Source organism: Aedes albopictus, chromosome 1, assembly GCF_035046485.1.
Source record: "Aedes albopictus strain Foshan chromosome 1, AalbF5, whole genome shotgun sequence".
NCBI classification, from domain to species: Eukaryota; Metazoa; Arthropoda; class Insecta; order Diptera; family Culicidae; genus Aedes; species Aedes albopictus.
In genome coordinates, this window is record NC_085136.1 from 305,617,762 (window position 1) to 305,644,150 (window position 26,389).

General features: G+C 43.1%; 2 protein-coding genes across 3 annotated transcripts in view; both read left to right on the forward strand.

Moving 5' to 3' along the window:
* Nucleotides 1–5,050, forward strand: part of LOC134287644 (uncharacterized) — a 163,539-nt gene extending 158,489 nt beyond the window's left edge. Inside the window, exon 2 of the mRNA XM_062849989.1 lies at nt 2,070–5,050. Coding sequence (XP_062705973.1) covers nt 2,554–4,167 — 1,614 coding nt within the window. The 5' untranslated portion in view covers nt 2,070–2,553 and the 3' untranslated portion in view covers nt 4,168–5,050. The remainder of the gene's footprint in view (nt 1–2,069) is intronic.
* The window catches only part of LOC109417328 (uncharacterized protein DDB_G0283357-like), a 1,264,336-nt gene that overhangs the window by 1,090,673 nt on the left and 147,274 nt on the right, over nt 1–26,389 (forward strand). The gene's annotated exons all lie outside the window — the stretch shown is intronic.

The window sequence follows — 26,389 nt, forward strand, 5'->3', positions numbered from 1 at the left end:
TCTCTGTCTTCTCTGTCTTCTCTGTCTTCTCTGTCTTCTCTGTCTCCTCTGTCTTCTCTGTCTTCTCTGTCTTCTCTGTCTTCTCTGTCTTCTCTGTCTTCTCTGTCTTCTCTGTCTTCTCTGTCTTCTCTGTCTTCTCTGTCTTCTCTGTCTTCTCTGTCTTCTCTGTCTTCTCTGTCTTCTCTGTCTTCTCTGTCTTCTCTGTCTTCTCTGTCTTCTCTGTCTTCTCTGTCTTCTCTGTCTTCTCTGTCTTCTCTGTCTTCTCTGTCTTCTCTGTCTTCTCTGTCTTCTCTGTCTTCTCTGTCTTCTCTGTCTTCTCTGTCTTCTCTGTCTTCTCTGTCTTCTCTGTCTTCTCTGTCTTCTCTGTCTTCTCTGTCTTCTCTGTCTTCTCTGTCTTCTCTGTCTTCTCTGTCTTCTCTGTCTTCTCTGTCTTCTCTGTCTTCTCTGTCTTCTCTGTCTTCTCTGTCTTCTCTGTCTTCTCTGTCTTCTCTGTCTTCTCTGTCTTCTCTGTCTTCTCTGTCTTCTCTGTCTTCTCTGTCTTCTCTGCCTTCTCTGTCTTCTCTGTCTTCTCTGTCTTCTCTGTCTTCTCTGTCTTCTCTGTCTTCTCTGTCTTCTCTGTCTTCTCTGTCTTCTCTGTCTTCTCTGTCTTCTCTGTCTTCTCTGTCTTCTCTGTCTTCTCTGCCTTCTTTGTCTTCCCTGTTTTCTCGGCCTTCTCTGTCTTCGCTGTCTCCTCTGTCTTCTCGACCTTCTCTGTCTCTTCTGTCTTCTCTGTCCTCTCTGTCTTCACTGTCTCCTTTGTCTTCTCTGTCTTATTTGTCTTCTTTGCCTTTCTGGCATCCTGATTTTGTGTCTTGCTATTTTTTAGAGTATTGTTGCTGGCAGCACTGCCCAGTAGCCGAATGATTCCATCAAGAAGAGCAAAATGTCAAGAGAAGAGAAATGTCACATTGAATAAAGAAGATTTAGGTGCAAACTCCTGCAGGTGAAAATTATATAAATTGCTACTAAATTATTGAATTGTTCCTAAATTTCTAAGTCTACTTACAGCCTATAATTAAAATAGTGTAATGTCTAAATGAAAAATTATTCAAAAGTGTAATTATCATAACTATCGTCGATCACAGTAAGTACTATATGATTGAAGCAAAACAAAAGTATAACCTTAAATCTATTATCACAGATGTATTACCACAATGTTACGGACGATCATGCAACTATTCTAATTAGAGCTTAAACCGAATTATGTAAGTGTTTTCTACCTAAATGATTATATTTTCCATAATTAACCTAATGAATTAATAAATTCCAGCTTAAAGCTGTTTTCGCACCCAAAATACGGAGTCTGCGATCTGCTAAATAGAATTCGGCTAAAAGCCTCACGAAACCCCATTTATCGCCGTAACATAACTTTAAGATAATTCGTGGCGATGCGCGAATCGCCTAATGAAGTCCGAGCGGGAAGCTGCGACAAACCTCCGCGCCCCGAATCGCACAAAAAGGCTAGAATGGAAAGCTGTGGTTATACTCCACGCCCCGAATCGCCTAATGAAGCCCGAACGGGAAGGTACAGCAAAACTTCGCTCCCCGTTTCGCACAAAAAGGGCCGAGCGGGAAGCAGCGATCAATATCCGCGCCCCGAATTGCCCAATGAAGCCCTGGCGGGAAGCTGCGACAAAGCTCCGCGCCCCGAATCGACCGGTGAAACTCCAACGGGAAGCTGCGATCAACTTCCGCGCCCCGAATCGTCGAATGCAGTCAGAATGGGAAGCTGCGATAATAAACCGCGCCCCGATTCTTTGATCTACCCACGAATCTACCACAGCAGCTTTCCACCAACCAGCACAACACTCAAGAGTAAATCTTCCCATTGTGCCCTTCGGTTGATGCAACTTGAAGAAGAGCGCGCCTTGCAGCAGCGCGAATTGCAATTGCAGAAAAGGGCCTTGGAACTGGAATGGAAAGCTATGCAGCTGAAATATAAATTGCTAGAAGAGCAATTGCTACTACGAAGAAGGAAGGCCAAACATACAACGGACGCAGTCGATGATACCGATATGCCACCTTCTAAGGCACCCTACACACCAGTCAAACGGTTTGACCAACATTGCCACCGCCCCCAGGTTGGTCGAACCAGCGAATGTTTATGCAACCGTATGACGAACTGCCAAATCGTGTTGCACCAACATGTCACTTTGGTTGCACCAACATCATCCCCCATTTGAAATCGCACTATGTTTGTGCAACAACACTACACACGGTACGATCGGTTCGTCAAACATTGGCTCCGCCCACCGTTGGTTTGAGTAAAATCAAACTGGTTTGATTTTTGCCGACCAAACCGTCAACCGTCAAATCGGTTTGACGAACTGCCAAATCGGTTCGTCAAACAGCATCACACACGGTCAAACACTGCACCAACTCAACCACCAACCTGGGGGCGGAGCCAATGTTGGTCAAACCGTTTGACTGGTCTGTAGGGTGCCTAATGAGTCAGCTGGAAACATTTCAAAGCGACAGCATTCGACAGCACAGTCAAATCTGTCGTCGCAGTCTATGAAAATGATGCTCCCAACTGACCGATCACCACAGGATGAGATTCAGCAGCGAAGCTCCAGCGTGTTTCTCAATATACACACAAACGAACAAATTCTACTCGCCAACGATTGTACAGACCCGATCGAATGTAAACTTTCACCATTCGTACACCCGAGTACACCATCGGGTAAATCAAATATCGGCAAACAGGAACAAATGGAAATTTCCTCGATGACCATGGACAATCCACTCGAAGATCTGCTGACAAAAATAAGCTCAATCAATCCGGATATCGATTTCTCTCTTCTAAAGACCAAGGCATTCAAACGTAATTTGGCTGAAGCAATAGCTACCGATCACCGAAATAGTGTGTTCTCATTCGAGCCTCAGTTCCTTGTCGCACCCGTGCCGCCAGATCCAGCGCCGCCTCCCATTCACATCTCCGTTACTTCCAATACCTGGACTAAGAATTATTTGGTCAGCAAGCATACCATCATTCTCGTCATCGGCAAAACGATCGTTGGGATTGAAATGGATACCTTCAGCCTTCATCACCATGTACTAACTACAAGTCGACCGACTTGTTTACAAAGCAAGCGTCTTCTACTGGTGTTGGTGGAGAAGTATCTACACTTCGTTAGATTGAAGATGGAGTCGAACACGGCGATATTGTCTACGTTCGAATACGAGATGAGCGATACCACTAAGCTGCCGAAAATGAGTACTGAGTGGTCGACCAACGTCTATGTGGATTATCTGCAGTTTCGAGCAGAGATAGAGAAGAAACGTGTGAGTGAAGATCATGTACGGTATGTTTGCCACTGCTATTGGTGTTCCTTACGTTGTAGCAGTGATCAGTTCGTCTGTACCAAATCCAGTTTCGTCCAACTTGTTTACCAACAAATAGTTGCCGTAAATTGTGCCCATAGTGATTCAACAGCACGTATACGTGAATCGGTTAAAAATCGCTCTAGCAACGCACTTCGATACAAGTCTTCATTGTCGACGGCGGTACATTCCAGCCTTTATTGTCACCGTTGCCGTTCCAGATCCTCAAGTCGAAGGTTTTGGCAAAAACGGTTTCGCGAAGGTCGTATATCCGTATGGTACTGTGAGACAGATCGTGTCAGCCACTATCGACAAAGGGAACGCAAGACGAGCTTCCGAAGCCTTTCATTCAAGCGTAACAGTTTTCTAAGAAGTTCGACAATCGAATCAAAGTCGCGAAGGATGAATGACAGGACTAAAAACGTTTCTAAGAAGGAAGGACATGCAGTGCAACATTTGATAAAAACACTGTGTACTGTCGATCCGCGTCTACCGTTTCCATCAGTTGTAATGATGGTTAGTATGACGGATACGTTGATGCTTCAGATTTTTTCGAACGTATGTGAAGAGATGCAATCACTGATGACTGTGACACCCGTTACCGTTCCATCACTGAATATTCAACAAGATGCAAGATGTTATAGTGACTTTCACTGTTACAACAATCAGGATAGTCTACTGGATTATAACAACTTATCGACTCAAGTTAGTGAACCAGATTTTGATTGTGGAGGCCACGAGAACTGTGCTTGTTCTGGCGATACTTGTTATACCATTGAATACGCAATATTTAAGATCATTTGAAAAACCTCTAGCATTATAATGACAGTAAGGAAGACAGGCCAGTATCCAATAGATAAAGAAAGCAATGATTATATCAAGAATGCCAAATGTTGCGAGTTTGAACAAGTAGAACCGTCTTTAGGGAATTTTGTACAATTTGAGCAAAAATGTCATAGTATCTATGGTAAAACTGGAACCGATGGCCAGTGTTACGGGGGGGAGAATGTTGCTGGCAGCACTGCCCAGTAGCCGAATGATTCCATCAAGAAGAGCAAAATGTCAAGAGAAGAGAAATGTCACATTGAATAGAGAAGATTTAGGTGCAAACTCCTGCAGGTGAAAATTATATAAATTGCTACTAAATTATTGAATTGTTCCTAAATTTCTAAGTCTACTTACAGCCTATAATTAAAATAGTGTAATGTCTAAATGAAAAATTATTCAAAAGTGTAATTATCATAACTATCGTCGATCACAGTAAGTACTATATGATTGAAGCAAAACAAAAGTATAACCTTAAATCTACTATCACAGATGTATTACCACAATGTTACGGACGATCATGCAACTATTCTAATTAGAGCTTAAACCGAATTATGTAAGTGTTTTCTACCTAAATGATTATAATTTCCATAATTAACCTAATGAATTAATAAATTCCAGCTTAAAGCTGTTTTCGCACCCAAAATACGGAGTCTGCGATCTGCTAAATAGAATTCGGCTAAAAGCCTCACGAAACCCCATTTATCGCCGTAACAAGTATTATATCTTCTTGCCTTCCTGTCTATCCGTATTCTGTATCTTCTCTGTCTTCTCTGTGTTCTCTGTCATCTCAATCTTCTCAGTCTTCCTGTCTTTCTGTCTTCCTGTTTTCATGTCTTCCTGCTTTTTCGTATTGCTAAAATGTACGTACATAATACAGCATTTAATTACTGTATCTGCGTGCAACGAATGTTTGGGTGACGGTTTGCCAACTTCTAAGAGCACACGCAGTTGCTGTGATGCTGTTAGCTCTAAGCTGAAATATTGCTTATTTAGTTGTTTGTTTTGATTTCAGTAAGAGTAGGTACAATTTTGGTAAACCGATAGTGTTATGGAATGATGAGTCGATTTCATGTATATATTTTGTGCTAGATTAAGATAGGTAAAGATAGCATTTACTGGCTGTAAAGATAAATTTATAGCGAACAACTTACTTATACTTTTGTAGGACACTGATTGATTGATTGATTTATCTTTATTATACAGTCTTCCCAGGTAATAATTTGATGCTGTACAAACGTTTCTCCAACTATTTTAAATCAGGCTTCATTTCAACAAAAGCTGAGCACAAGAGGTACAATCCTTTATCCAGCTCCAAAACATCTAATGTTGGTGATTTTATCCAACCTTTAGCTGATTTGTGGATCATTGGAAGGCTGATTTAAGGCTTAATATGCGCTTAATCAATAATCAATTAAATTTATTAATTTTGTAAAAATAAAATAAAAACACTCCCGTGGGCCAATTTTTATCATTAGCTGCGTCTATTTCCACACCATACACGATTGTATACATATCCTCGAAAACAAGAGCATTACTTGTTTTGTCTGAATAATCAAGACCATAAATTGAACTAAGTCTGTATTGAGGCTGAAGAAGCGATGTGGACTTCACGAAAACCATGATTGGGTCAGCTGTTAACAGATGATTAATTCTGCATGTTGGTGTATGTTTTTAAGCTGATTACGCAGATGAATAATATTCTATTCAACTCGATATTCAGCCATCTATGTATTGCTGATTAAATAAGTTGAACAAGCCATACTTCAGACCAATATTCAGCTGTCATTGTGTTCAGCCATTGACACCATTAACCAGCTATTACTCAGCTTATACTCTCACTGTTCAGCATTGATTGTTACTTGGGGTTTTTGTAGGACAAGCAATTGGCAGAAATTCAAAAAAATGTTGAGTAGTCTAAGCAAAACTACTTTTATGTACAAATTATTGGAATTTAGGATTTTAATTTAGAAACGGTTTTTCACGATTCACAAATGCGATTAAAGTTGTAGTCTCGAATATCAGTCATTGTCGTTGACGTGTCCGTCATCAACATGAAGCTTAATAGCGAAGCGTTGGGATGTATTGAGCAGTGTACTAATGTGTGGGTTGCCGGTGGTGTTCCCCCAGCATCTTCTTTTTGATTTCCTCCAGGTATTCCTTCCGGGACTCCCCTAGGAATTCCTTCAGAAATAAATTCCTGCGATTTTCCAGGAGTTTCTTTCTCGGTTTCTCCAGCAATTTGTTACAGCATTCCTCAAGAATAATTTCTGGGACTCCCCCAGAAATTTCTACCGAAATTCATCCAGGTATTTATTCCGAAATTCCTCCACAAATTCTCCTGGGATTCCTCCAGGAATTCTTTCTGGGATTCCCCAGGGACCTATTCCTGAAACTCTTCTACGAGTTTCATTTGCAATTCCTTGAGAGGTTCCATCCAGGTTTTCTCCAGGCACTCATTCAGGGATTGCTTCTGGGATTTAAACCAATTCCTTTTGAGATTCTTCCAGAAGTTCCAGGATTCCTCAAGTAAGTCGTTCTGGGATTCCTCCAAGATTTCGTTCTGAGCTTCCAGGAATTTGTTCCTAGATTCCTACCGAAATGACGCTGTCCATAAACTACGTAGACTTTTTTTTGGCATTCTCAGACCCCCCTTCGCCCCTCGTAGACTTTTATCCACACAAAATTTTCGAAATTTGTAAGGACCGTAGACTTTGGCCAGACCCCCCGTCCCCTCTTAAGAGTCTACGTAGTTTATGGACAGGCCCAATGAACTCATTTGGGAATCTTTATTTTTTAATTTAATTTTAGATTGGTGAATTTTAACTTACCATTTCTAAATCGTAGATGGAACTCCAGGTCAATCTCAGACAATAAAACCCAACAGGAATTTCAGAAACAACCCTGGGAGAAAACCTATAAGAAACATCGGGAGGAATCCCAGACAGAGCCCCTGGAGAAATTTCAAATGGAGGAATCCTAAAATGAAGATATCCCAGAAGAAGCTCCTTGAAAAATCTTCGAAGAAACTGTTCAAGGGATTCAGAGAATGAACTTCAAGACGAACCACAGAAGTAACTCCTGAAGGACTCTCAGAGAGAACCCGTAGAGTAATTTCGACAGGTACTCCTGGAGAAATTCTTAAACTTCCGTAAGTCGCGCGTCTGACCACCACTGCCAGCAGCATGGTACTGCTGAGTATAAAAAGCGAGATTTCTTGAGGAATATCAGGTGTCCTTCATTAATTTTTTTTCCGAAATTCCTTCAAAATTCCTTCCTAGTTCTTCCCAGCATTCCTCCGAGAATTTCTTCTTGAAGTACTTTAGGTGTTCCATCTGAAAATATTGCAGGGATTCCTCGAGGAATTCCTCTTTGTGAGATTCTGAGGATTTCTTCAGGAGTTTCTTCACGGTTATTTACGGTGTTCCTCCAGATCCAGAAGTTCCTTGTGAGATTCCTTATTTGGAAGATTCCTTCATTTGAGATTCCCCCGATGCTCTTCATGCGACTCCTCCAGGAGCTCTTCGTAAAATTCCTCTAGAAGTTCCTTCACCGGTTTGTCACGGACTTTCCTCGGAGATTCTTCTAACATTAACCAGGAGCTGCTTCTGAGATTTCTCCAGGAATTCTGTCGAAGATTCAGTCAAAAGTTCCTGCAGTGATTCATCAAGGAGATCCTTAACAGAGATTCTACACGTCCTTTTGTCATTTCTTCAAGAGTTCCTTATAGATGAGTTTCTTCATCAAATCTTTCCGGGGTTCCTCTTAGAACTTATTCCGGGAATTCTCCAGGACCTCTTTCTAGTATTTCACAAGGAGTTTCAAGTTTGAGGGTTTTCTGCTGAGCTTACCCGAGATTTCTTCCGCGGTTCCTTTAGAAGTTCTTTACTAGATTACATCAGCATTTAATCCGTGGTATACTTTCCAGGATAACTTTCGGGATTGCTTGGATTCATCCAGGAGCTCAATGTGAGATTCCTCCAAGAGGAATTCTCCTAGGATTTCTCCAGAAATTTGCTCTGGGTTCCATCCAAGAAATCCTTGCAGGAGTCTTCCGACAGAAATTGCAACTTTACTCCAAGAATTGTTTCTGTAATATCTGCACATTATTCTGCAATTGCTCTGTAAGTTCATCTTCCCTCACATGTTTATAATGGAAACCATTCGAGAGTTTAGTACTGATTTCCTGTTTCAGTTTTTTATGCATTAATTCAATCGATTTGTAAGGAATTCCTTCAGGAAAAGCTTCCGGGTTTCCTCAAATCGCAATTAAATTCGCACCGAATTTCCTTAAAAGTCACACCACAGTTCGTCCCCAATATGTAGTTCTTTTGGAATACCCCAAGTTTTGCGTGGTAATTCCAGCAGAATTCCGTCTACTGTACGTCCCAGAGAGTCTTAAAATTTAGATGTATCCCAGAGAATCCCCTCAGCATGTCATAACTCAACGCACTTTCCCACGGGGGCGAACTACACATTTAGAATTCAATCATACTACCTCTCGGTACAGAGAACAGACATCCAGGCTAGAACAAATTTCATTCGGAAAGTTGTGTAAGGATTTCAACCTTTACTTGAGTAAGGTTGCAAATCAATACAACCCATCAACCCCCCGGATTGGCGATCCAAAACCTTACCACTAGGCAAACTGGAGACCTCAGCAGGATCTGATTCACTGAATTTCTGTCTCGCTTTGAAGTACAGAATTGGAGGAAATACTAATATTATTTTCAAATTGGCAGTGGTTTTCGTTCCCGAAAACCAAGCTTCTTTCACCTATTGCATCATCGTCCTACCGTCTAGTACACGGGTTCCCAACCGGCGGTCCGCGGCCCCCTGGGGGGCCGTGAAGCCAGTCCAGGGGGGCCGCGATGTTATCAAAAAACCCTAAGAGCCACAATTTGAGGAACAAATTTTCAGCATAAAACGCTCTTAGAAGAAAAATAATTTCGGCTGCGCCGCTATTTTTAAAGCCATGACTTCAATTAATGAATGTATATATTGACAAGTACGTTATTGTTTACGAAATGTGAGTGTGAAATAAAAAAAAAAAAGTATCATTGATCGTCGAAAATCCCTCCCACAGTAAATTTTTGGCTACGCCACTGCACACAAATAACTCGGCTTCGTTTATTTAATTCATATATTTTTTTTCTAAAAACTTTCATTGGGCCTCAGATACTTTGACAATTCTTATAGGGGGTCGCCACCTGAAAAAGGTTGGGAACCCCTGGTCTAGTAGCACTTCTACATTCTGAGTAAGAATCACTTTTCTTCCCGCCAACGCAACATCAGAAGCCAATAAAAGCACTTTTTCGTTAGACGACACGAGTTTGCATCATTTCCTTGCGCTGAATTCACTTTCCTGCCATCGCATCGTTGCATTGTGCGCCGCGAGGAAGCGTCTTTTGATGATGACACAACGGTGATGCAATATGAACTAGACAACTAGAGAAAAAAAAATGATTCCCTAATAGCAACAGGAAGATTTTTCCCGATAAACTTTTTCCCGTTGGTTTCAAGTTCAACGCTGCAGCAATTGTACCGCTTCTGGGGCGATGATGCCCGAGGAGGCAATTGTGTGTGCGGTTAACCGGACGAAGCTGGATGCAGGTCGCGGATGATATCGCTCTTTTTCCTCCCCCGACGCCGCCACCACTAGCGCCAACTGACCCCCAGTGTGGGTGGAGTGCCAGTTACGTCGCGCCACGCGCGTGCGGTACATGGACGTTATAAAATAAAATGTAATTAAATTGTTGGAAAGTAAATGTAATTAATCTTTCCGCCAAACGGATCGTCGGCGGTGGCGGTGTCACATAAGTCGTCGGATGTGCGCATGAAGAGGAGTGGCGGATGGATGGAGAGGTCAGCCTGTTTGGCGAGACCGTAGAATGCACATCTTTAATTTTTTCATTTATTCAGTATTACGTCAAATTCTGAAATTGAATCAGCAATATTTCTCCATAATACACGGTTGGCTGCCGTTCTCCATCCTCGGTCACGCCCAAAGCTCGCCAAGTCACGCTCCACCTGGTCCGCCCATCGTGCTCTCTGCGCTCCACGCCTTCTTGTGCCAACCGGATCAGTTGCAAACACCAGCTTTGCAGGGTTGTTGTCCGGCATTCTTGCAACATGCCCTGCCCGCCGTATCCTTTCGGCTTTGGCCACCTTTTGGATGCTGGGTTCGCCGTAAAGTGCAGCGAGCTCGTGGTTCATCCTTCTCCGCCACACACCGTTCTCCTGCACACCGCCGAAGATCGTCCTTAGCACGCATCGCTCGAAAACTCCGAGTGCTTGCAGGTCCTCCACGAGCATGGTCCATGTCTCGTGCCCGTAGAGGATTACCGGTCTTATTAGCGTTTTGTACATGGTGCATTTGGTGCGTGGGTGAATCTTTTTCGACCGCAGTTTCTTCTGGAGCCCGTAATAGGCACGACTTCCACTGATGATGCGCCTCCGAATTTCACGGTTCACGTTGTTGTCAGCCGTCAGTAAGGATCCGTTGTAGACGAATTCCTCTACCACCTCGAAAGTATCCCCGTCTATCGTAACATTACTACCCAGATGGATCCGGTCGTTTTCGGTTCCGCCTACCAGCATGTACTTTGTTTTTGAGGCATTCACCACCAGTCCGACCTTTGCTGCTTCGCGTTTCAGGTGGGTGTACAGTTCTGCCACCGTTCCAAATGTTCTAGCTATAATGTCCATGTCGTCCGCAAAGCACATAAATTGGCTGGATTTTGTGATAATCGTTCCCCGGCTGTTGAGCCCGGTTCGTCGCATCACACCTTCCAGAGCGATGTTGAAGAGTAGGCATGACAGTCCATCACCTTGTCGCAGTTCCCGGCGAGATTCGAATGAACTGGATAGTTTACCCGAAACCCTTACGCAGTTCTGCACACCGTCCATCGTTGCTTTAATCAGTCTAGTCAGCTTCCCAGGAAAGCCGTTTTCGTCCATGATTCTCCATAGCTCTGCGCGGTCGATACTGTCCTATGCCGCTTTGAAGTCGATGTACGGGTGATGCGTTGGAACATGGTATTCACGGCATTTCTGGAGGATTTGCCGTACGGTGGAGATCTGATCTGCTGCCGAGCGGCCTTCGATGAAGCCGGCTTGATAACTTCCCATAAACTCATTCATTTTAGGTGACAGACGACGGAAGATGATCTAGGATAGCACTTTGTAGGCAGCATTCAAAATGGTGATCGCTCTGAAGTTCTCACACTCAAAAAGGTCGCCTTTCTTGTGGATGAAGCAGATCACCCCTTCCTTCCACTCCTCCGGTAGCTGTTCGTTTTCCCAGATCTTGACTATCAGCCGGTGCAGACAGGTGGCCAACGTTTCTGGGCCCATCATGATAAGTTCAGCTGCTATACCAGCCTTACCGGTTGCTTTGTTGGTTTTGAGCTGGCGAAAGGAATCCTTAACTTCCCTCAGCGTGAGAGTTGATTCGTTTCCGTCCTCCACTGCACTTGCGTCGTCCTTTCCACCGTTTCCGTGGTTTCCCGTGCCTACGTCCTCCACGCCATTCAGGTGTTCGTCGACGTACTACTTCCACCTTTCGATTACCTCTCGTCCGTCCGTCAAGAGACCTCCGTCCTTATCCCTGCATATTACGGCTCGCGGTACGAAGCCGATGCGGGATGCGTTGAGCTTCTGGTAGAACATTCGTGTTTCTTGGGAACGGCACAGCAGTTCCATTTCTTGGCGCTCTGCTTCTTCTAGGCGGCGCTTTTTCTCCCGAAAGAGGCGGGTCTGTTGTTTCCGCTTCTGTTTGTAACGTTCCACGTTCTGTCGGGTCCCTTGCTGCAGCATTACCGCCCGCGTTGCGTTCTTCTCCTCCAAAACAGTTCTGCACTTTTCGCCAAACCATTCGTTCCGCCGAATCCGTTATGTGAACCTGATGGTGCTCTCGGCTGCGTCGTTGATGACTGCTGTATTCCAGCAGTTTTCTAGAGGGGCCTTATCGAGCTCGCCCTCGTCTGGCAACGCGGTCTCGAGATTCTGCGCGTATGCTGAGGCGACATCCGTCTATCTAGGTTGTACCATGGCGGTCACCGGTACCGTACATTGTTGATGACGGAGAGTTGTGGGCACAGTTTGACCATCACTAGATGGTGGTCGGAGTCGATATTAGCGCTACGATAGGTCCTGACGTCGATAACGTCGGAGAAGTGCCGTCCGTCAATCAGAACGTGATCAATTTGCGATTTCGTCTGCTGTAGTGATCTCCAGGTGTAACGATACGGAAGGCTGTGCTGGAAGCAGGCGCTACGAATGACCATGTTCTTGGAGGCGGCGAAGTCGATAAGGCGTAGGCCATTTTCGTTCGTCTGCTAGTGGGCGCTGAACTTTCCAATCGTCGGTCTGATTTCCTCCTCCTGGTCTACCTGAGCGTTTAAATCTCCTATGATGATCTTAACGTCGTGGCTTGATCAGTGATCGTACTCGCCTTCGAGCTGCGCGTCAAATGCATCCTTGTCATCATCAGTGCTTCCGAAGTGTGGGCTGTGCACGTTTATTATGCTGAAGTTGAAGAATCGGCCCTTGATCCTCAACCTGCACATTCTTTCATCGATCGGCCACCTACCGATCACGCGGCTCTGCATCACGGTGAAAGCTGTTCCCAGCTCGCGTGTGTAGCCGCAGCTCTGGTAGATGGTATGATTACCTCTAAACGTTCGCACCATAGATCCTGTCCAAAACACCTCCTGCAGCGCTACGATTCCTAACCCGCGGTCCTTCAGTATATCGGCGAGAATGCGGGTGCTCCCGATGAAGTTGAGAGATCTGCAGTTCCACGTACCGAGCTTCCAATCGCAAGTTCCTTTTCGTCGTTGTGGTCGTCGCCATACCTCATTCTCATTCTCATTCTTCTTTTGTTGATTTTTCGGTGCTAGTCTTTTTTACGGCTGGCTCGCAGGGCCTGGCACCAATCCACTTACCCAGGGAGCTGGGCTTACCTTCCCGGAAGCTACGGGTTCTGTATTGGCATTTCCTCCAACTACAGTGCTAAATAGCTAGGCTCAAGCGCCAGTCTTCGCCGGAGGTGGTGTTTTTAATGGGCGCCTAGGATATGATATTTTACCTGAGCTTCCACCCCCGTTCCAAATACCCGTTATCACTTTTAAATCCCCTGACCGCCCTTAACCGTTATGTGTCCGACAAACTTTTTGCTTTTTTCTACACCGTGCTTTTCAAATGGGCGCTGGGTACCCGGGTACTCTGTCGGCCACATAAGGGTTCAACTTCTGAGACCCGTCCAGAAAAAAAAACACTTAAAACCTCTCGAAATGCCCCTGAAACGCCTCAAAATGATCCAAAAACCTTCATAACCCGATTGAAACGCCCTGAAAATCCCCGTAATACATTTGAAATGCCCCTGAAGCCCCTTGGAAGACCCTTAGAAGGTCTTCTACCTCCCCATACCCTAAAACGAACCTGATAACCCCTTGAAGCATCCCTGAGACGATATTAAACGCCCCTAAAACCTCTCGAAAAACCCTTTAAATGTTCCTGAACATCGTGAAACTCTCTGAAATGCCTTCAATCGCTTCTGAAACTCTTGTAACATCCTTTAAAAGCTTCTAAGACCCCCCGTAGCGCCCTTCATGCCTCTTGAATCATCTCAGGAACCAGCGTAATACAATTGAAACGCCCTTGGAATCCCCGGAATCCTATTGAAACGCTAACGAAACCTGTTGGAACGCCATGGAAAGGCTCCTGAAATCTCCAGAAACAATCCACTGAAACGCCCTTCAAGTCCCCTGGAACCCCCTTTTTTGGGCTCTTTGGGAACTTTCTGGAAACTCCATCCCATCCCAAATTTCCCTCTCATTACGTCTTTTTAAATTTATACACTTTAACAATTAATTTGTACCTCTTTTAGACATGCAATAAATCGTATCCGGAACCTTAAGTACATAGACGAAGTAGATGTCTTACTACCAGGAGTGTGCCGGTCACGGAGTAGCCGGACGAAGTCGATAACTACCCTCTAATTAGTGATCATGCTCGACTTCTGTGGTGTGGAATGTGATCATCGCGCTCTGTCACCTTCTTCATGTGGCTAAGGTACAGATACTTGCTCATGAATCCATTGCATAAGTCCTTGGTTGTAGTATTTCTCCCAAAACGTCGTATCAAGCTTCAAAACCGCCATCGCCGATTGAACTAGATTATTCAAGAACCTTTTCAGGATGTTCGGTCCTCAAGAGGCTCACGACGTGCCATTCTGTCGCGTCTCGAGTCGTCTTTATAAAGTTGTACAGTTCTACTCAGAATTTTCTCCAGAGGGTCACACCCTCCCGAACGGAATTGTTTCCGTGTCCAAGACTACCCACGGAAGGTCAGAGAAATCTAAAGTGAGATTATGTTTTGTGAAATCCCATTTAGTATTTAAGTGATTGAATCGTTCTAGATGATTTTTTTTTTGTGGAAACCGAGTAGAAAAAATCGCTTAACCGCTAAATTTACCAAAAAAATAGATGATTTTTTCCTTTCAATCTTCCAAATTTCCACGACATAACCTCTACTTTTAATCGCCAATGGAGTTCCCATTCCTTGACCTTCTTGGGCATAGATTATCTAAATGCCTGCTACACATTCTCCACGAATCACCAACCACTGCCTAGTTTCCTGCTGAATAAAGTTTGCGTTATTCTTTATTTCGGCATCCGCAGTACGTGCCCAGCCTACTAAAGTCTACCGTATATTATTCGTTTCACAACGCTCTAGTCACAGTTATAGTTCAACTTTTTTGTTTCGCGTAAAGCTCCATGTCATATATCACAAGTGTTCGAGATAAACAATTTCCTCAACAATTTCAAGAAACACCACCAGGCCTGCCTCTGTCTCTACTCTCAATCATGTACTTCATCTAGGTTGAGTTGTCAAGCCTATGCTCGCTCCCACTTCCCCTCGAATAATACCGATGAAATCAATAGTGTCCACAAAGCCGCGGCACACGTGCAGCCTGTGGTGATAGAACCATTTCTCTGCACGCTCCTTCGAGTGCAGTGTGGAACACCATATTTGAAAGAGACCCTACTTCACACCATTCAAGGTCACAAACGAGGTAGACACTTGGTCTGCGATCCAAACACTTGATATCAATCCATCCAGGGTTGCGCGTATCTTCCTGATTATTTTCGCCGGAAAACCATGTTCTGACGTTATTTGCCAAAGCTCATTTCTTTTTACTGAACCTTTTGCTTCTTTAAAATCAATGATCAAACATTGACTCCCGAAATTGATCTATGATCATCCGCATTCTTCAATCTTCAATATCCGTCTGATGGCTTGATTGATGCAGCTGTATGTTTCCGTGCTTCAGAGCTTCAGAAGTTCGACCAAAATCTTGTCCTTCGTAGTGGGAAAATCTTGAAAATAATTGGCAAACTGAGAGATGAAATTGTGATAATCGAGACTAGACTAGACTAGACTAGACTAGACTAGACTAGACTAGACTAGACTAGACTAGACTAGACTAGACTAGACTAGACTAGACTAGACTAGACTAGACTAGACTAGACTAGACTAGACTAGACTAGACTAGACTAGACTAGACTAGACTAGACTAGACTAGACTAGACTAGACTAGACTAGACTAGACTAGACTAGACTAGACTAGACTAGACTAGACTAGACTAGACTAGACTAGACTAGACTAGACTAGACTAGACTAGACTAGACTAGACTAGACTAGACTAGACTAGACTAGACTAGACTAGACTAGACTAGACTAGACTAGACTAGACTAGACTAGACTAGACTAGACTAGACTAGACTAGACTAGACTAGACTAGACTAGACTAGACTAGACTAGACTAGACTAGACTAGACTAGACTAGACTAGACTAGACTAGACTAGACTAGACTAGACTAGACTAGACTAGACTAGACTAGACTAGACTAGACTAGACTAGACTAGACTAGACTAGACTAGACTAGACTAGACTAGACTAGACTAGACTAGACTAGACTAGACTAGACTAGACTAGACTAGACTAGACTAGACTAGACTAGACTAGACTAGACTAGACTAGACTAGACTAGACTAGACTAGACTAGACTAGACTAGACTAGACTAGACTAGACTAGACTAGACTAGACTAGACTAGACTAGACTAGACTAGACTAGACTAGACTAGACTAGACTAGACTAGACTAGACTAGACTAGACTAGACTAGACTAGACTAGACTAGACTAGACTAGACTAGACTAGACTAGACTAGACTAGACTAGACTAGACTAGACTAGACTAGACTAGACTAGACTAGACTAGACTAGACTAGACTAGACTAGACTAGACTAGACTAGACTAGACTAGACTAGACTAGACTAGACTAGACTAGACTAGACTAGACTAGACTAGACTAGACTAGACTAGACTAGACTAGACTAGACTAGACTAGACTAGACTAGACTAGACTAGACTAGACTAGACTAGACTAGACTAGACTAGACTAGACTAGACTAGACTAGACTAGACTAGACTAGACTAGACTAGACTAGACTAGACTAGACTAGACTAGACCCATCAACCTTGTTGCTGTTCAGCTCCTAAAGAGCTTACTTGACCTCATCCAGTGATGGTGGTTCCACTGCTTGACCGTCATCAACTATGCAAACTCTGTTTTAGGGTGCTCCTTCGTTGTTACCATTCAATAAATCACTTGTCGACCACTAAAGGTTTTGTCTGTGAGCTAATTTTCTTCCCGGTTATTACACATGGCGGGCACTGGCGCAGCTTTGTGCAGCGCACCATTGACAGTAGCATAAAACCTTCGCATATCGTTCTAATCCATGCTTCCCTGTACTTCAGCAATCATACTCTCTCTGCGTGCTGTCTTTTATTCCTTGCTGAGGTGGGTTCGATTCTCTTCAATCATCGCAAACACACCTCCACCGATAGGAGTGTGTACACTGACTGGTGTGCGGGTTGGTTAAATCGCATCCGGATCCTCCGGCAGCGGGACAAAACCCGAGGAGATGCTGGGGGAACCACCGCCCGGAGGGCGTAAACGCGTGTAATATAAATAAAATTTATGAAACAATTTCATAAAACGGCGCGGCGCGAGAGTTTGTCCTTTAAGCTGGCCGGACCGCGCGAGAACACAAACATCCGGTTTTTGGTTCACGACGACGGGCTCCACTACAAGTGGATGGTGAGAGGGGGGGGGGGGGGGGACGGCGTAGGAAGACATAGATAATGACCCGGGATCAGAATCGGTGTTGTGGGAGATGCCGGACCAACGCAAAACGGGTGATGACGACGACGATGATCGGAGCCCAGGGACGACGCGACGGCAGCAGTGTGGATATTTATTTTATCTCTTTGTCAGTCGCAGTTGTTTGCGGAATAGCCGGAGCAAAACTGCGATTTTGCTGCTCCTGCTACGTTTATTGTGTTTTTTTTTGCTTTGGTTCGTTTTAAGGACACTGGACCATATGGAGCCTGGGTTTCTGTATGTAGGTGAGCGAAATCTATGCCATTGCTGTCACACCATCATCGGATGGTCGGTCCGTGAAGCCATTAATCTCGCTACTTTTAATCACTTCCAGGCTAGTCCGTTTATGGAGGCGATAAAATGGTTGCGTGAGTTATTTGAATTGCCGAGTTTTTGCTGGGCTTTTTTTTTCTGGAGTACCTGACATTTTGGTGAAGCGTTCTGCTGAAAAATTAGTTTTCAAGGAATGCGCCCCCCAAAAAAAGTGTACATCATTACAAGCGCTTATTAGCCAAATGAACATGCGCTTGAAGCATTTCTGAAAAAAGAACATCTTCATTAGCGTGAATTTTAACATAAACTAGTTCATAACTTAGCGCCACTCAATTTATACGCCCCTAGTGGTTAGCGCAGACACGAAAGGTATGGTGATTTAGTTTTTGACATGCACACATGCTCGAGGCATGCCACGCGAGTTTGCTATTTCTACCATCAGTTGTGAAACCGGTTTTACATTTTGTCAAGACAATAAATTCCATTTTTAAATTTAGATTCTCAAACTAGTGCCTCTTGAAAATGTTGGGTTAGCCCGTAAAAATGCTCGTTGCTATTGTTTTAGAGCATTCAGTTAGGATAAGAAATAATTGAACATCACCAAAATGAATGTCTGATTTCTGAATCACCAAAGAAATTTAGTTAGTACATTCCACAAATGTCGCACGAGCACGTGTTCCAGCCAGCATGTTGCTTTTTCCGGGGAAAATGCCTGAAGTCGACAATCCCACCCAAAAAGGGTACCAAAGCATAACGACAGATGATGTAATCGTCACCGGGCAAGGAAACGACTTCAACGACGACGATGACGACGACGTTGTTTAGCAGCAATTAAAAGTGGTTGCATGAAATAAAAACCGGATTCACCCTCCGAACCCACGCAACGAGGAAACCGGGATCGGGACGGAATTTAATGCTGCCTCCTTGCCTGAAGGCGGTGGTGGCGACGAAGGGATTTACTGTGAGCCAGATTTATAACACTTTGCGATGGCTGTAAGGGATGACGGGCCTCGCTAGATGGCGCTTTAAAACGGTTCCAACTCTTGCTCGACTCCGGGATGTTTTTGACGATCGACTGAAGGACGAGCGACGAAAACGACGGTGCTAATGACGCGTCGTTTGACTGGGGTGATTGAAATCGTTATAAAGGGATGCTGCAGGGAGCAATTTTCCAACGAGACACTGAAAGCCTGAGGAAAGTTGCTACGTGTGCTACGCAAATGGGCGTACGAAATGGCGCGGATTGATGTGCTTTTTGACGAGGAGCAATAAATTTTGGCTTCTGACAAATGATCCATTCGGTACGCGGGTTTGAGTGATTTCGAAATGTCTGGTTAGGTTTGGAGAAATTCAATAACAATAATTTTGGATTACAATCCAATTATCAACTGGGTTTGCAACTGGGTCTCTAACTCCAAAAAGTTTCTGAAGACCATGGGAGAACGATTGATGTGTACCAATGAGTTCACGTTTTCAACCAAGCTGAGGAGAGATGACCTAGCGCCGTTAGACCGTTTAGAACTGTTGTCATCTTAACATTCAACAGATTGCTGCTGATTCAGAACTTCAACATTCAACAATCTTCGTAGGGCCTGACTTGAGATGACTTTTAACCCTTTGAAGCCGGATTTTTTCCAAGCGTTATTCTGGAGTTTTTTCTACATTTTTCTGTAGTTTTGGTATTCAATAGTATGAAAACGGTAGAATATTATGCGGAATATTTTTTCTGGACATCCTAGGTCATCCAAACTATTCTTGAGTTCAGATCCTTAAGTCTATGGGTGTAACGATAACTTATTTCATTATAAAAAGCTACGATTTGTAATCCATCATGCCCAGTAAGTCTTCTGAAAGGCTAATAGACAATATCAGATCAGTCGGGATATCCTAGGTCATCCAAACTGTTCTTGAAATTAGATCCGAAAGTCTGCGGGTGTAACGGTAACTGCTTTCATTATACAAAGCTTTGATTTGTAATCTATCATGTCCAGTAAGTCTTCTGAAAGTGCAATGGACAGTATCAGATCAGTCGGGATATCTTAGATCATCCAAACTGTTCTTGAGTTTGGATCCTTAAGTCTATAGGTGTAACGGTAACTGCTTTTATTATACAAAGCTGCGATTTGTAATCTATCATGTCCAGCAAGTCTTCTGAAAGGTAAATAGACAATATCAGATCAGTCGGGATATCCTAGGTCATTCAAACTGTCCTTAAGATTGGAACCTACAGTCTGCGGGTGTTAGGGTAACTGCTTTCAATATACAAAGCTATGATTTGTTATCTATCATGTCCAGTTAGTCTTCTAAAAGTTCAACAGACAATATCAGATCAGTCGGGATATCCTAGGTCATCCAAACTGTTCTTGAGTTCAGATCCTAAAGTCTACGGGTGTAACGATAACTACTTTCTTCATACAAAGCTACGATTTGTAATCTATCATGCCCAGTAAATCTTCTGAAAATTCAATAGACAGTATCAGATCATTCGGGATATCCTAGTTCATTCAAACTGTTCTTGAGTTTAGATCCTAAAGTCTACGGGTGTAACGGTAACTGCTTTTATTATACAAAGCTGCGATTTGTAATCTATCATGTCCAGCAAGTCTTCTGAAAGGTAAATAGACAGTTTAAGATCAGTCGGGATATCCTAGGTCATTGAAACTGTTCTTGAGTTTAGAACCTACAGTCTGCGGGTGTAAGGGTAACTGCTTTCAATATACAAAGCTACGATTTGTAATCTATCATGTCCAGTTAGTCTTCTAAAAGTTCAACAGACAATTTCGGACCAGTCGAAATATCCTAGGTCATCCAAACTGTTCTTGAGTTCAGATCCTAAAGTCTACGGGTGTAACGGTAACTGCTTTCATCATACAAAGCTACGATTTGTAATCTATCATGTCCAGCAAGTCTTCTGAAAGTTACAGTGGTTATTTTTATCAACTAAGCTTCATAACAGTAAGGAGCCCATAATATCCAAAAAATATATAACAACGCGTATTGTTCCTCTAACTGCTTTGGTAAGTTCAGTGAATTATGTCACACCTTAACGTAGTGGCACAAGCTATTATCACAAGTGTAGACCTGAAACTATGGTCTCCGGAGTACTGATGTTGATCTGGAATATTTCAAAACTATCTTGAAATGGCTCATGATATGCCAGGATAATTACAGATTACAGTCTAAAGTTGATTGTGAGACTAACTACTGTTACTATCAAGAGCTAAACTTCAGGATAGTTTGAACGACTCTCAATGTCCCAAAAGTTCATAATAATATATAGTGGACTTCAGGTTGGTCCAGTCACCGCTATTGATTATGAAACGTTACTCAGTATGTCAGATATAGCTGATGTTACGAGTGTAGACCTGAAGTTCTAAACTCCAAGATAGTGTCTCTAAATGACATTTAAGATTTCAAGAGCTTCACGGATCTCAGCAGAAATGGTGAAAACATATAAAGTTTTTCTTGTAGATTTGAAGGACTTCATTATAGAACAGTTTGGACGAACCTGAATGTCTCAAAGGTTTATAATAAAAAAGTAGACTTGAGATTGGTCCAGTAACCACGGATGAATATTCAACGTTACTCAGTACAGCAGGTATGGCTGTTGTTACGAGTGTAGACCTGAAGTCCTGAACTCCAATGTAGTTTGGCTGACCTGGAATAAAATAACATAAAATTTTTCTTGTAGATTTGAAGGAATTCATTATAGAACAGTTTGGACGACCGTGAATGTCCCAAAGGTTTGTAATAAAAAAGTAGACATCAGATTACTCCAGTAACTGCGGTTGATTATAAAGCGTTACTCAGTATAACAGATATGGCTGTTGTTACGAGTGTAGACCTGAAGTCCTGAACTCCAAGGTAGTTTGGCTGACCTGGAATATCCCTGTAGTGTCTATAAATGACATTTCAGATTTCAAGAGCTTCGTGAATCGCAGCTGGTTCTGCAATACTGTTATTTATGGCGAAAACACATAAAGTTATTCTTGTAGATTTTCAGGACTTCATTATATAACAGTTTGGACGAACCTGAATATTTCAAAGGTTCATAATAAAAAAGTAGACTTCAGATTGGTCCAGTAATCACGGATAAATATGCAACGTTACTCAGTATAACAGATATGCCTATTGTTACGAGTGTAAACCTGAAGTCCTGAACTCCAATGTAGTTTGGCTGACCTGGAATATCCCTGTAGTGTCTATGAATGACATTTGATATTTCAAGAGCTTCGCGGACCCCAGCAGATTATATTATATATGGTGAACACACATGAAATTATTTTCGTAGATTTAAAAGACATTATTATAGAACAGTTTGGACGACACTAGATGTCCCAAAGGTTTATAATAAACTTGTAGTTTCGTAAAGTAGTTGAGTGTGAAAAATTTCCCCAGGATTTTTTTTTTCATAGCTCCATCCATGGATTCCACCAGACATTTCCATGGGGACTTTTCCTGGAATATCTTTAGAAGTTCCTCCAGTGATTGTTTCAGTGCTGCTTTCGAGGTTTCCTTCAGGAATTTCTCCAGAGCCTATGAGATATTCCTGCAGGTGTTCCCCCAGCGATTTCTTCAGGGATTTGTCAAAATATTCCTTCCAAAATTTCTCCAGAGATTGCTTCAGTAATCCACCTGGACATATTCGAAGAATTTCATTCAAATGTCTTCCAGAAATTTGTTTACAAAATTGTATTAGAGACATGGATTTCTCCAGATTTTTTATCCAGGGATTGCTACAAAAAATTTTCCAGGAATTCGCTAAGAAAGCTCTCCTGAGATTCAATAAGGATTTCGTCTTGGGGATTGCTTCCAGGATTCCTCAAGGGGTTTCTTCAGGAACTTCTCCAAAAGTTTCTCCAGAGAATTGCTTCTGCGATTCTTTTAGGAATAACTTCCAGGATTATTTTAAAAATGCCTCCAAGAACACTTTTTGGGATTCCTTCAGGAATTGCTCCTGGAATACTTTCAGAAACTCCTCCAGGGATTAATCCAAGGCTTCCTTCAGGAATTAAGATTCCCCAAAAATATTCTTTGGGATTGCTTCCGAGATTCTTCCTGGGATTCCACCAGGAACTGCTAAAGGAATTCCTCTAAGAGTTCTTGTACGTACTCTTTCAAGGATTCCTTCAGGATTTGCTCAGGAATTCCAGCGGTTTCTTCAGTACTTCCCCTGGGATTTCTTCAGAAACTGCTCCTCCTGGAGACATACTTGTAGGAAGAATCTCTAGAGATTCCAGTAATTCCTACAGGTATGTCTCCAGGAGTATATTCAGGGTTTCCTCCAGGCATTTCTCCAGAAGTTCCTCTAGGGATTTTTTGGGATTCCTCCAGGTATTTCTCTAGGATTTCATTCAGGGACTTCTGCAGGAAAACCGTTAAGAATTCCCCCAGGAATTCCTACAGCAAATCCTACCGGAATTCCTTCAGAAATTACTACGGCATTTTCTCCATGAAATCCTCCAGGGATGTCTTTAAAAATTCATCCCGAGGTTTATCTAACAATTATTTCAAGAATTCCTCTAGGGATTCCTGCATGCATCCCTCCTGAGATTCCTCTAAGAATTCTTTCATGGGTTTCTTCAGGAGTCCTCCAGGAAATCCTCCAGGGATTCTTTCAGTAATTCTCCTAGGTACTCCTCCCGCAACTCATCCAGGAATTATTCCAGGTATTCTTCCAGATATTCTTCTGGGATTTCATCCAGGAATTCCATTGAGAATTCCCTCAGGGTTTTTCTTCGGGAACTCCTCCAGGCATTTCTCCAGGAATCCCTCCAGGAAATCCTTTGAAAATTCCTACAACTGTCCTAAGTATTTTTCTCTTTTTTGTTGTAAAAATTCCTTGACCCTAAGAATGGCTATGCTAACCGGTTCACGTTACGTTAACAATAAAAATTACAAATTACAAATTACAACAGTTCCTCCAAAAATCTCCAAGATTCCACTAAGAATTCTTTCAAGGATTTCTTCAAGAGTCCTCCATAAAATCCTCCAGGGATTCTTTCAGTAATTCTCCAAGGTATACCTCCCGCAATTCATCCAGGAATCATTTTAGGTATTCTTCCAGGCTTCCAGGATTCCTCTAGGATTTCATCCAGGCATTTTTCCAGGAACTTCTCCAGGAATACCATCAAGAATTCCTCCAGGAATTACCTCAGGTATTTCCTCAAGAATTTCTTCAGAATTTGATCAGGAATTTCTTCAGGAATTCCTTCTGGAATTGTTCCAGGGTTTCCTCCTGGAATTTTTCCTCCAGGGATTTCTCCAGGAATTATTTCACGCATTCCTCCAGGAATTCCTCTAGGAATTTATCAAGAATTACTTCAGGAATTCCTCTAACAATCATTCCTGAAATTTCTCTGGGAATTCCTCATGGATAATCTCTAGGAATTTCTCCAGAAATTCCTCCAAGAATACCTCCTAAAATTCCTCCAATAATTTCTTTTGGAATTTTTTCAGAAATTTCTGCAGGGATTCCTCCCAAAATTCCCCCAGGAATTCCTTCAGGAAGCCTTCAGCAATTTTTACAGGGATTCCTCCTTGATATTTTTCAGGTTTTCCTGCAGGGATTCCTCCAGAGATTCTCTCTGGTATTATTCCATGGATTCCTTCAGAAGTTTCAGCATTTCCTCCAGGAATTTGCAAGAATTCTTTCAGCGATTGCTCTAAGGATTCTTCAGAAATTCCACCAATAATATCTCCAGAATTTCCTCCAAGAAATCCTCCTAAAATTCCTCCTGAAATTCCTGTGGGAATTCCTCTAGGAATTTCTCTAGGAATTTCTTCAAAAATTTCAGCAGTGATTCCGCCAGAATTCCTCTAAAGATTCCTCCAGGAATTTGTCCTGTGATATTCCTCTAGGGATTTCTCCTGGACTTCCTCCTGGGATTTCGCCAGGAATTTTGTCCAGAAGTTCCTCCAGGAATCCCTCCACGAATTCCTTCAGGTATTCTTCCAGGTATTCTTCAAGGTATTCTTCCAGGTATTCTTCCAGGTATTCTTCCAGGTATTCCTGCAGGTATTCCGACAGAAATTTGTGCAGAAGTTTTTCCAGCCATTCCTCCTGAAGTTCCTCCAGAAATTGCTTCAGAGATTCCTCCAGGAATTTTTCCAATAATTCACCCATGAGTTCTTCCAAGACTTTCTCCAGAAAACTCTTCAAGCATTCCTCCAGGAAATCCCCAAGAGTTTTCTCTAGAAATTTCACCAGGGATTCCTAAAGTTTATCCAGAATTTGCTTCAGGGATTCCTCTAGGCATTTTTCCAATAATTCCCCCAAGGATTCTCCAGAAAATTCTCCAAATATTCCTCCAGGAAATCCAGAAAAGAAGTTTCTTCAGAAATTTCACCAGGGATTCCTTCCAGAATTCTTCTAAGGAATCATCCAGGGATTCCGTTAGGATTTCTTCCAGGGCTTGCTCCAGGAATTTCTTTAAGAATTCTTCCACGGATTCATGCATAAATCCCTCCAGGGATTTTTCTAAGAATTCATCTGGTTATTGCTCCGAAAGTTCTTCTAGAGGTCCTTCCAGGATTCTAAGGAGAATCCTTCCAGGATTCCGAGGAGAATCCTTCCAGGATTCCGAGGAGAATCCTTCCAGGATTCCGAGGAGAATCCTTCCAGGATTAAGAGGAGAATTTTTCCAGGATTCCGAGGAGAATCCTTCCAGGATTCCGAATAGAATCCTTCCAGGGATTTTTCTAAGAATTCATCTGGTTATTGCTCCGAAAGTTCTTCTAGAGGTCCTTCCAGGATTCTAAGGAGAATCCTTCCAGGATTCCTAGGAGAACCCTTCCAGGATTCCGAGGAGAATCCTTCCAGGATTCCGAGGAGAATCCTTCCAGGATTAAGAGGAGAGTTTTTCCAGGATTCCAAGGAGAATCCTTCCAGGATTCCGAGGAGAATCCTTCCAGGATTCCGAGGAGAATCCTTCCAGAATTCCGAGGAGAATCCTTCCAGGATTCCGAGGAGAATCCTTCCAGGATTCCGAGGAGAATCCTTCCAGGATTCCGAGGAGAATCCTTCCAGGATTCCGAGGAGAATCCTTCCAGGATTCCGAGGAGAATCCTTCCAGGATTCCGAGGAGAATCCTTCCAGGATTCCGAGGAGAATCCTTCCAGGATTCCGAGGAGAATCCTTCCAGGATTCCGAGGAGAATCCTTCCAGGATTCCGAGGAGAATCCTTCCAGGATTCCGAGGAGAATCCTTCCAGGATTCCGAGGAGAATCCTTCCAGGATTCCGAGGAGAATCCTTCCAGGATTCCGAGGAGAATCCTTCCAGGATTCCGAGGAGAATCCTTCCAGGATTCCGAGGAGAATCCTTCCAGGATTCCGAGGAGAATCCTTCCAGGATTCCGAGGAGAATCCTTCCAGGATTCCGAGGAGAATCCTTCCAGGATTCCGAGGAGAATCCTTCCAGGATTCCGAGGAGAATCCTTCCAGGATTCCGAGGAGAATCCTTCCAGGATTCCGAGGAGAATCCTTCCAGGATTCCGAGGAGAATCCTTCCAGGATTCCGAGGAGAATCCTTCCAGGATTCCGAGGAGAATCCTTCCAGGATTCCGAGGAGAATCCTTCCAGGATTCCGAGGAGAATCCTTCCAGGATTCCGAGGAGAATCCTTCCAGGATTCCGAGGAGAATCCTTCCAGGATTCCGAGGAGAATCCTTCCAGGATTCCGAGGAGAATCCTT